Here is a 12,303-nt window from a genome sequence, read left to right on the forward strand (position 1 = left end):
AAGGAGTCCTATTTCATTTAACGTACATAAAGGGGGCAAAGTTAATAAGAATTTTCATGAAATGAAACCTTTGGCGCTTTCAGACTTGTAACCCTCTTGTAACTCTTTTTTCTAGGCCATCACTCGTCTCCTGCCTGACATCGAAGTTGACATTCACGTAAGTATGGTAGAACAGACTTTTTACCTCAATTAAATATTGCCATAGGCATCTAAGGAGATATAGTCAATTCTCTTTAGGTGGTCCATGGAGACAGCCAATCGCTATAATATAAGCTATAACAGGAATGTTTCACAGAAGCACTTAGAGAAAAAGGGATCTTGGGAAAGCAAATTTCTGATGAAAGCTGGCAGATGAACAAGTTGCCAAGTTTGACGTATGTAGTTTCAAATCAGTGGTGGGTTTCAAATTTTTTTACTACCGGTTCTGTGGGTGTGGCTTGGTAGGCGTGGCATGGCTTGGTGGGTGCCGTTTGGTGGGCGTGGCAGGGGAAGGATACTGTAAAATCTCCCTTCCCTCCCCAATCCAGGGGAAGGTTATTGCAAAATCCCCATTTCCTCCCGATCAGCTGGGATTCAGGAGGCAGAGAATAGATGGGGGCGGGGCCAGTCAGAATTTTTACTACCGGTTCTCCGAACTACTCAAAATTTCCGCTACCGGTTCTCCAGAACTGGTCAGAACCTGCTGAAACCCACCTCTGTTTCAAATGTTTGTGTTTACTCTGGCTTTGGTGCTGTTTTCCGAAGCCTTCAAATCCTCAGGGATAGCTGTCCCATGAAAGAGTGATTGATTTATGTTCCGTGTATATCAGCCAGGGGTCTTCCCACACTGATCAGAAAGGAATCTTAATGAAATAATCCATGCTGGAAATGTTTGGTTTTTTTTTTTGCTCAGCGTGTAAGCATCTCCGGATTAATTTAAACCAGGGGTGGCTGATTGGGGAATTCTGGGAGTTGAAGTCCACAAGTCTTAAAATGGCCAAGGTTGGAGCCCCCCTGATTTAAACCAAAGGTTGAAGAAGGATTTCTGAATCACTATGAAAGGCTGGCTTTGTAATGTCCTCCACTTCACCAATACCACAAGGACAGAGAAGCTGTTTGCCAGGGTGCTTGCAAAATGCAAGATCTCCCTTTGAGTTAGGTCGGGTGTCAGCAACCTGCGGCTCTGGAGCCGCATGTGGCTCTTTGGGCCCTCTGCTGTGGCTTTCTGTCGGATGATCCCACCACTGGCTGACCTTCCCCTCCCCTCCCAGTCACTCCTCGCCTGACCTGAGAAGGTAAGGGCAACGGCGGGGGATGGAGAAGCGGCCAGGGTAGCGACAGAGAGATACAGAGAGGGAGGGAGGGAGGGAGGAAGGGAGGGGGAAGAGAGAGATGTCAAAAGGGTTTTGTGGTTCCCAGTGTTTTTTAATAACCGGTTCACTGCCATAATGACCAGCTGGGTGGGTGTGGCTAGGGGGGGGGTCATGTGACTGGTAGAAATGAGTGATGTCATTGGCCACGCCCACCCAGGTTTTGTGGCTCCCGGTGTTTTCTTTTCTGTGGAAAATGGATCCAAATGGCTCTTTGAGTGTTTAAGTGTTGAGTGTTGCTGACCCCTGAGCTAGGTGGAGGGGATGATCTAATGGCAAAGGATGCTAAAGCTATTCTCAGTTAAGCACTGGTTCTGTTAACCAGGTCCTGGGAAAGGAGGAAGCCCAGAAAAAGGGATTCAGAGGTAATCCCACTTCCATCAAGGCTAACGAACACTGGTTTCCTATGGCTGTTAACTATTCAACTTGATTGGATGTCCGATCCAGATCGCAATAGCAATAAGACTGACATACCACCCCATAGCGTCAAGGTTCCAAGTAATATACCCATAGCAAACGGAACTCTGAGGCAGGTAGACTCCTGAAAGAACAGTTTTATTGGATATATATTGGCTTGAACTGGTGAAAACTAACTCTAAAGGTTCCTGTGGTTTTCACCTAATTAAAAATAAAGTCCCCCCCCCTTTCCCAAACAAATCAGTCACAAGGTACTGTCCGGTTGCTTGGAAACTTCCCTCCTCCTCCTCTCTTCAGCTACCTGTGGGAATGTCCTTGGTTCCCAGGGGAAACTATTTCGTTTTGGCTACAAAATCCCAACTATCTCTATTCCCCCCCCCCCCGTCCCCACATCCCTTATCACCATTGTGGCACCCCTGAAGCCTCCAAGATGGCCTCAGTCAGGACAGCTTCAGCGTTGACACATAGTGTGTCACAGCACTCTGTGCACGATTAACAGTGTCAGCATTATTTGAATATTGCCCCCAACCATCTGGGTCTTCCATTTTACTGACCTCGGAAGTATGGGAAGCTGAGTCGACCTCCAGCCTTATCAGGATCGCACTCCAGGCTGCGGGCAGAGTTAGCCTGCACTACTGCATTCTAACCACTGCGCCATCAGGCCGCCTAGGTTTTTCCAGGTCCAGACGGTATGCGGATGGTCCTCTTAGGCGAAGCACTCATCAACACATTGTGTGGTGTGTGGTGAGGGACCCAGTCCCTCTCTTTCTCCAGAATTGTAGCAATTAGGATAACAAACCATGCCCTTCCTGAGCTCCAAGCAGATTATTATTAATTTTTCTTTGCGCCCTGAGAGAGAAACATCTGCCGCTAACCTGGGTTCGAACTCTCAACCATCCGAGCGGGAGGCGAGCGTCTTCACCACTAGGCCACCACGCCAATCTGAATTTGCAATAAGAATCTCAAAATGGAGCCCAGCTGCCTGGGCGGACACACAGCTTTCACGGAGCCAACATAGAATCGCCTCTCTCTAAGGCAGAGGATTGACAGCACAGCTGTTCACTGCTGGATTCCAGGAAGGGGTGGCCTCTTTTCTTGGACTGTATCTCCCATGGCCACGTGCAGCAGGAGAGCCTACTCTGCAGTGTTCTGCAAGGCGCCAGATGGCAGGTTGATCTTCAGCCTCCTATCGGATTAGCACGCGTACCTGGGGTATTTTTTATTGCCGAGGCGAGGGTTGCAAGGCCAGGGTTGTCAGCAAAGCGCCTCTTAGCGATAAAACTTGATGTTCATTAGGATGAGACGCCATCTGTTTTCTTGGGGGAAGCCTACTGCAAGCACACCAGATTTCACCCAGAGATGACCGTTCGGCCAGCGTGGAGACAGCTGACGGGCGGAGTTGTGTGCCGAAGGGCTTAGAGCAAGGATTGAAGAGCACATCAATGTAGACCATGTATTAAATTTGATCCTAATCCTTGTCTAGTAGTGATAATCTCCCAAAGCCCAAACTTCTATGCAGCCTGAAAGTTTACTGGTTGATCTCGTAGAGAATAATAACCTGTCTGTTTGGGGAAGGTAGGTTTTTTTTTATGGGCTGTTGGTATTAAAACCTGGAAGGAGAAGGTTATATCTGCGTCCTTTCCCCAAGGGAGCATCCTCTATCAGGGACCACAGAAAAGGACTTTCTTAGTCGCCATCCCTCCTATGGGAGTTCAGATGAGCCTTTCCTCTCCTGAGTTTCGTCAGGACAGCTAGAACTTTTCCAGCATGCCTTCCGAGCCTTTGAATTCTCCAGCAGTTTTATGGAAGAGGTCCTTAGAAGTACCTTTTGATAGATATTTCAATTTCAAGTCAAACCAGAGCTGGAAGGAACCTTGGAGGTCTTCTAGTCCAACCCCCACTGGTCAAGCAGGAGACACTGTACCATTTCAGACAAGTGGCTGTCCAGTCTCTTCTTAAAAGCCTCCAGTGATGGAGCATCCACAAGGAGGCAAACTGTTCCACTGGTTAATTGTTCTCACTGTTAGGAATTTTCTCCTTAATTCCAGGTTGCTTCTCTCCTTGATTAGTTTCCACCCATTGTTTCTTGTCCTGCCGTCTGGTGCTTTGGAAAATAAGTTGACTCTCCTCTTCTTTGTGGCAGTCCCTCAAATATTGGAATACTGCTATCATGAGCCTGGATAGCTCAACAGACAGAGCTCTGTAATTTAACACCAGCTGTCTGCAATTAAAAATAAGATCGAATCTCGCCAGGCTCAAGGTTGACTCAGCCTTCCATCCTTTCTAAGGTAGGTAAATTGAGGACCCAGTTTGTGGGGGCAATAAGCTGACTTTGTATAAACATACAAAAGTATGAAGGCTATTGCTTAGCGCATTGTAAGACGCCCTGAGTCTCTGGAAAAGGGCGGCATATAAATCAAATTAAAAAAAAAAAAATCATGTCCCCCTTAGTCCTTTTCTCTAGACTAGCCATATCTAGTTCCGGCAACTGTTCTTTATATGTATTAATCTCCAGGCCTTTAATCTTCTTAGTTGCTCTTCTCTGCCCTTTTTCCAAAGCCCAAATTTCCTATGTACAGTATATTGTTTTCATTTCATTCCTGTGTTGCGTACGTACACTGCTCATTGCTGAGCTGATGGCAGAGTAGACTTATGTTTTCTCTGCACTTCCTGGAGGACCACCCTCCGCCCGCACTCTCAGACCCACTGTGAACTACTAGGTTAAAAGTAAGACATGAAAAATACCTACTGATGGAAGAGAATATTTGTAACTCAGGGTTGACCTCGGGGTTGACCTATTCTCCAAAGCACCTGAGGGTAGGACAAGAAGTGGGACAACAAGGTAGGACAACAAGAGCCTTGGTAGTACAGTGGTCTAAGGCACCCTGTTATTAAGAACAGCTGCCTGCAATTACTGCAGGTTCGAATCTCGCCAAGGCTCAAGGTTGACTCAGCCTTCCATCCTTTCTAAGGTAGGTAAATTGAGGACCCAGATTGTGGGGGCAATAAGCTGACTTTGTATAAATGTACAAAAAGATGAAGGCTATTGCTTAATGCACTGTAAGCCGCCCTGAGTCTCCGGAGAAGGGCGGCATATAAATCAAATTTAAAAAATAATAATAATAATAATAAAAAAAAAAAGTAATGGGTGGAAGCTTGTTAAAGAGAGAAGCAACCTAGAACTAAGGAGAAATTTTCGGACAGTGAGAACAATTAGCCAGTGGAACGGTTTGCCTCCAGAAGTTTTGGGTGTCCCTTCACTGGAGGCTTTGAAGAAGAGCCTGGACATCCATTTGTCTGGAGTGGCATAGGATCTCCTGCTCAAGCAGAGGGTGGACTAGAAGACCTCCAAGGTCCCTTTCAACTCTGGTATTCTACGTATTCTTCTATTGGTGTCCTTTCCTAAGGAAATAAATAGTATGAAGTTGTTTAAAGCTTTTATCATTGCATTTGTACAGGAGGTACTTCATTATTTTGCTTAAGCTACTATGTGTTTTTAGCGTAAATTTGATTTACTTTCTTATTTATTTAACACATTTATATGACTGCCCATCTCGCAAGAAGAGATTCTGGCAGCGTATGACAATCAGTAAAACAATAAATATAAAACCGTCGTTGTAAAAATATTAAATCTTCCATCTTAATATTAAATATTAAAATCCTAATAAAATTAAAAACACTGCAAAAATATATATAAAGTTCCCTGCTGTACTTGTAAGACAGGGACTTGTCTGGACAGTGATTATTATCCTTTGCAACCTGCAGGTGCACACAATATTTGCTGGATGGCAGGACCCAGATTCCTGGTGCTAAGCCGCCTTTAAATCTGATTTAAGGATGATGTCGCACAATAGTTTCCTCACTTGGGATTCAGGGCTTAGGCAGGGCAGTCGCTTGGCTATAAAAACCAGTTGCTGCCCAGATCCCAAACAAAAGCTGATATTTATTTTTCTCGTTGGACTCGTTGTGATTAACTTCAAACTGTACTTTCTAAAAATGGTGCTCAATGTGGAAGACACTGCCTATTTGTTGCGTAATGCTGTAAGTATTTTGGGAAGGAAAGGGAATATAGGAAAGCCAGAAACAACAACCCCCCCAAAAAATATTATTACTATTGTTTGAGATTTTTAAGTTGGAGGTAAATTTTGGAAGCTTAATTTTTTCTTTGATTGCTGATGACAATATCTACATTTAATGACTGACAGGAAACATTTATGACAGACTTTTGGCATGAAAGAGAAAAATGAATGACGTGGCTTTGATGATTAGAAAAAAAATGAGTATTAGGGAAAAAATGAGCTGCTTTGTAATCATGGAGTGAGAGATAACTTTGTAATCATACAATAGTTGTATTTGCTGCAAAAGAAATTAGAAACTGCTTCTTTTTATTTCCTTTTATCCTTTTTTTCTGCACATTTGTTTTTCCCCTACCTTTCTCTTTCGTTGTCTCCTGAATTAGTTCATGTAAGTTTTTATGTTCTCTTTAAAACTTTTAATTACATACACACGTACACACACACACTAAACAATTGTGACCCATGTGTTCCTATATATTCTCTAATTCTATAGTACTGAAGCAACTCTAGCAAGTTTTTTATTATTATTATATTAATTTTAAAAGTTAAACAATGGACGTTGCTCAACTTCTAACTCTAGCAAGTTTAACAGCCAGAGTTCATGTGGCTAATCGTATGAATTCTGCAAGGGATCAAAATAATGGGCAAATATTTCCATTGTTTTTTAACCCTCTGCATTTCTTCAGGGTGAGATATTGATAACATCCCTGCGCTGATCAAATTTACTGAACCCACTTTTACTGAACCCCAGTTATTGGCTCACATGCCTTCATTCAGACGTCTTAACAATTTCAGCCTGTCAATATGACCAAAAGTGAATATATTCATTTTTCATTTTCATTTCATTTTATTAAATTTGTATACCACCCTACTCCCGAAGGACTCAGGGCGGTGAACAGGCACAAAATAAAACACATAAATACAAAAGTTAAAACATGATTAAAACCCAATTAAATAATTTTTGCCCGAGACAATTTAAGACTCCCAATAATTTAAAACGAATTAAAATTTCAGTTTAAAAATTTAAAAGAAGGGGAGAAAATTAGGCCAGGCCGGCCTGCTGGAATAGGAGTGTCTTCAAAGCACGGCGGAAAGTGTGCAGATCCGGGATCCTCCGTATCTCCGGGGGGAGCTCGTTCCAGATAGTAGGTGCCCCCACAGAGAAGGCCCTCCCCCTAGGGGCTGCCATATGGAACACGTAGTCCCTAACATCTGGCAAAGATTGGGTTGTTGTGTCTCCCCGATGTGGGATGGGAAAGAGAGAATCGGGTGATTTTCTCTGATAGAAGTTGGCAATCGTATGAAGTCATACAGTAGGCTTGCAGAGAATAGTAGTAATAAAGGAGACTTTGTAGGAAATGAGGGATCCGTGGTACTCTCTGAGCTTGGTTATTTTCTTGCAGAATCTCAAACTGGGAGTTGAGTTGATTATTATTTCTCCAAGGGGTCCTTGGTGCTCTCTGAGCTTAGTTGTTTTCTTGTAGACATTTCATGACCCAAACTAGATAACATCTTCAGTGCTAGAAGGTACCTACTCCCTTCTAACACTGATGATATTCCCTAGTTGGGTCATGAAATGTCTGCAAGAAAACAACCAAGTTCAAAGAGCACCCAAGGACCCCTTGGAGAAATAATAATCAACTCAACTCCCAGTTTGATCCTCTCTTTAACGTTTACTCCTCTTTGTTCTGATGGGAACTCCAAATAGCTCATTACTATGGAATTCTTTTGCCCTTGTAGGTACAAATGGATAATTTGTCACTGAGGACTTGAATGATGCACTGGCAGACGTGGTGAATAGAATCCAGCAGAGCTACTTAAAGTAGCTTTGACTGCTGCTGCCAGGTGTTGGATGTTAAATACTTGGTGGGATTCAGAAGCCTTTTTGTTGAGGTGCGGATGGCTAATGCTGCCTTCTCCCCACAGGAACAAGACATTGAGACCGTCCATGGGTCAGTCCATGTCACCATGTGTGGGACACCCCGGGGGAACAGACCTGCTATTCTAACATACCATGATATTGGGTTGAATCGTAAGTATGATTTGCCCATTCTCATAACTATCTGGCAGTGGAGAACTTCTTCTTTCTGGCTTAGTTACTCTGTTTTGTATCTTGTGACCTAATCAGTGGTGGGTTTCAAAAAATTTTTTACTACCGGTTCTGTGGGTGTGGCTTGGTGGGCATGGCAGGGGAAGGATACTGTAAAATCTCCATTCCCTCCCCAATCCAGGGGAAGGATACTGCAAAATCCCCATTTCTTCCCGATCAGCTGGGACTCGGGAGGCAGAGAATAGATGGGGGTGGGGCCAGTCAGAATTTTTACTACCGGTTCTCTGAACTACTCAGAATTTCCACTACTGGTTCTCCAGAACCGGTCAGAACCTGCTGAAGCCCACCTTTGCATTGGGGCCACCAAGTCTGGTTTATGCCATAATTCTTCAATTTCGATTGAATGGGTGAAATCTAAAAATTTTCCCTACCGGTTCTGTGGGCGTGGCTTGGTGGGCATGGCAGGGGAAGTATACTGCAAAATCTCCATTCCCACCCCACTCCAGCGGAAGGATATTGCAAAATCTCCATTCCCTCACCACTCTGGGGCCAGCCAGAGGTGGAATTTGCCGGTTCTCTGAACTACTCAAAATTTCTGCTACTGGTTCTCCAGAACCTGTTAGAACCTGCTGAAACCCACCTCTGGATCTAATGTAGTTTTTCTGAATAAGGTATCCATCCTGTCTGATGGGACTGCAATTCCCAGGATTCTCACCCAGCTTCCAAGCTGCCCTGGGAATTCTGGGAGATGCAGTCCTGACATACCCGAAGAAGAAATATTTAGAACGACTGGTGTTAATCCAAATGTTTAATGCAGTGTTGGCTGAGTTCACATACGATGTTCAACTATGTCTTGTTTCAATTGGCTTTTGAAGAAGCTATAATGGCATGGCAAAAAAAAAAAAAGTCCCAGGATTTGAAAATCAATACGCTCACCGCATTAATGGCTTGGCACAACACAGTAGGCATCCCCATTCAACAAATATTTTTATATGTTTGTGAGCTGCTGGATAATTCATGAAGGGCAGAAATTCCTTGGTTGAATCAGAACGATTGGGAATTGGTCATGCTAAATGTGTGGGATTTAAATTTTGGGAATCCTTCATCAAATCTTCGGTATAACAAAGTCCACTTTAGTTGCGGCTACGCAATAGCTGAGGACTTAAGTGTTGTTTTTACATACGAAACTGCATTTTTTTAAATAGCAAAAATAGGTCTGTCAAAAAGACCACAGGAAAATGGTTTTGAGATTTTTTTTTCTTTCATCCAGCAACAGTCTCTTCAGCTAGAAATGAACGTTGTGCAAACTGCAGGCCCAAATGGATGAAAAAGTGATGAATTTATTTATTTATTTATTTATTATTTTATTTTATTTTATTTTATTTTATTTTATTATTTTATTTTATTATTTTACTTTATTTTATTTTATTTTTTTATTTATTATTTTATTTTATTTTATTTTATTTTATTTTATTTTATTTTATTATTTTATTAGATTTTTATACCACCCTTCTCCCACAGGACTCAGGGCAGTGAACAGCCAAGTATAAAAACATCACATACAAAATTTTAAATTTTAAAAAGAATTAAACAAAATTTTGGCCCAAAAGTTTAAAACACCCCAACTAAAATCCATTTACAATTAAAAATATCTAGGGGGGGGGGGGTTAAGCCAGCCCGGCTTGATGAAATAAGAAAGTTTTAAGGGCACGGCGAAAAGCACGGAGATCTGGGATCCTACGTATGCTTGACTCTGTATACTCCAAGTCAGTGCTTGACTTCGAGTAGTCCACATATTCATACTCAGAAGAAAAGTTCCTTTTCAGATCTGTGTTGCGAAAAAATGCAGAGAAATAAAGCAGGCATCTGTGCGGCTCGCTCTCCTGAAAAACTGCTTTTCTTAAAACGTCCATCAAGCCAGGGCTGATTTTTTCTAGAATTGCAAACATCTCTATTTTCATAATGTGCGTAGATGGTGACAAGCTGACCTACCATGCCTGGCCGTTTCCCCATCAATAAAGTTGCTAGGGCTCTGTTGTGCCATTAGTCGCTCTTGAGAAAGTCTTTTCCCAAGTTTTGCCTGTTTAATGACGTTGCAACTTCTCCTTTGCTTCCTTCTAAAGACAAGATGTGCTTCAACCCCCTCTTCAATTACGAGGACATGCAGGAAATTACACAACATTTTGCAGTCTGCCACGTGGATGCCCCCGGACAGCAAGACGGAGCGCCTTCCTTCCCGCCTGGGTTAGTGGCTCCTACTAACTCTGTGGATTTTAATTTGGAGGTTTTAGCCCAGTGGTGAAATCCATTTTTTTTACTACTGGTTCTGTGGGCGTGGCTTGGTGGGCATGGCTTGTGGGCATGGCAGGGGAAGGATACTGCAAAATCTCCATTCCCACCCCACTCCAGGGGAAGGCTATTGCAAAAACCACATTCCCACCCCATTCTGGGGCCAGCTAGAGGTGGTATTTGTTAGTTCTCCGAACTGCTCAAAATTTCCGCTACTGTTCTCCAGAACCTGCTGGATTTCCCCCGTTTTAGCCTCAATTCCAAAGCGATTCATATGGGAAAGGGGAGAAATTCTACTGGCCAGGTTTTTTTCTTGTTGTTTCTGAAGCATATTTTTAATTTCCCAATTCTTATTTCTTCTCTGGGAAAATAGATTTACAAATGGTGCGACCAAGCTTGTAGTACAAGTAGTCCTTGATTTACAACCATTTGTTAGGGGACCATTTTAAATTAAAACAGCAGTGAAAAAAGTGAAAAAGTAACTTATAACTAGTTTTCACACTTAGGAGCGTTGCAGCATCCCCATGGTCACGTAATTTACATTCAGATGCTTGACAACTGACTCCCATTTATGATGGGTGCAGTGTCCCAAGGTCATGTGATCCCCTTTTTCAACCTTCTGACAAACAAAGACAATGAGGAAACCAAATTCACTTAACAACCATCTTTCTATTTTGAGAACTGCAGTAATTCACTTAATAAATGTGGTGAGAAAAGTCTTAAAATTCACTTTACAAATTTCTCACTTAGCAACATAGATTTTGGGCTCAATTGTCATAAATTGAGGGCTACCTGTAGTGTGTGTGTGTGTGTGTGTGTGTGTGTGTGTGTCTAAGCATGCCATTGTCAGGGTTCCAGGTAACGCCCCCAACGAAAGAAGACTCCAAGGCTAGAAATTCCCCAAAGTTCCATTTTATTAGAGATGTCATATTGGCGCATCTGGGAAAACCCGAATCTGAAAGCTTCCAGGTTTTCCCCACCCAAAGGAAAGTCCAAGTCCCTGCCCAGCACCCACAAGTCCATCACATGGTGCAATCAATGCACTGTCCCAACTGAAGATGCCTCCCAGCCACACCCCTCCAGGTGCAGGGCAAGATGTCCTTGACTCTCTGAGAAAGGAATGTTATTATGACTATATATCACCCATGCTCCATACAATCCCCCCTCCCAGTTTCCCACAGCACTAAATGTGGCAGGCCTGAAGTTCCAATGCAAAGATGGCTTCCGGGCCTGAGGGATTTGTAGTGTGCCATGATTCCCTCACCCCAGTTATCTTTCCTCAAGGCTAAGCAAACCCTAGTTCTTCAAACTCTCTTTATTGATATGAATTTATACTGCTTGGTTTGTTCTTGATGCCCTCCTTTCTCCAAATCCTCCTTAAGTGAGGAGTCAGGTCTGAGGTGATCAACCCAGAATGAAGTAGAACAACTACTTGCCATGTTTTGGAAAATGAGTTACATCTTTCTAACATTTGTTTTATAGGTACATGTATCCCTCCATGGATCAGCTATCTGACATGCTTCCTGGAGTTCTAAAACAATTTGGGTGAGTAAAATAGAATACCTCAAGTTTTTCCAATCAAGCTTCAGAGAAACCATTTTCCTATTCAGCATCCCCCAAACAGAAAATGGTCACATATCTGTCTTGTTCTCTCTGGTGGTTATTAGAACTGAAAAGGTTTTAGAATCCATTGTACTTCGGAGCAGAAGGGGTTGAAGGACTCCGCATCTCTCTCATTGGGCTGGTTAATTGGAAAAAGAAAACTTTCACATCTGATGGCCGTAGTAACAGTAGATGGAATAGAATAGAATAGAATAGAATAGAATAGAATAGAATAGAATAGAATAGAATAGAATAGAATAGAATAGAATAGAATAGAATAGAATAACAGAGTTGGAAGGGACCTTCTTCTAATCCAACCCCCTGCTTAGGCAGGAAACTACACTACTTCAGACAAATGGTTATCCAACATTTTCTTAAAAACTTCCAGTGTTGGAGCATTCACAACTTCTGGAGGCAAGTTGTTCCACTGATTAATTGTTCTAACTGTCAGGAAATTTCTCCTTGGTTCTAAGTTGCTTCTCTCCTTGATTAGTTTCCACCCATTGCTTCTTGTCCTACC

The 12,303-nt window shown here is 42.8% G+C and overlaps 1 protein-coding gene across 1 annotated transcript in view; it reads left to right on the forward strand.

The window, feature by feature from the left end:
* The window catches only part of NDRG1 (N-myc downstream regulated 1), a 54,646-nt gene that overhangs the window by 25,961 nt on the left and 16,382 nt on the right, over positions 1-12,303 (forward strand). The window contains exons 3-6 of the mRNA XM_070942008.1: positions 116-157; positions 7,769-7,874; positions 10,016-10,136; positions 11,664-11,726. Coding sequence (XP_070798109.1) covers positions 116-157; positions 7,769-7,874; positions 10,016-10,136; positions 11,664-11,726 — 332 coding nt within the window. The remainder of the gene's footprint in view (positions 1-115; positions 158-7,768; positions 7,875-10,015; positions 10,137-11,663; positions 11,727-12,303) is intronic.

Source organism: Pituophis catenifer, unplaced genomic scaffold (assembly GCF_029215685.1).
Source record: "Pituophis catenifer annectens isolate HBS135680 unplaced genomic scaffold, rPitCat1.0.hap2 SCAF_3, whole genome shotgun sequence".
In the NCBI taxonomy this organism is placed as follows: Eukaryota; Metazoa; Chordata; class Lepidosauria; order Squamata; family Colubridae; genus Pituophis; species Pituophis catenifer.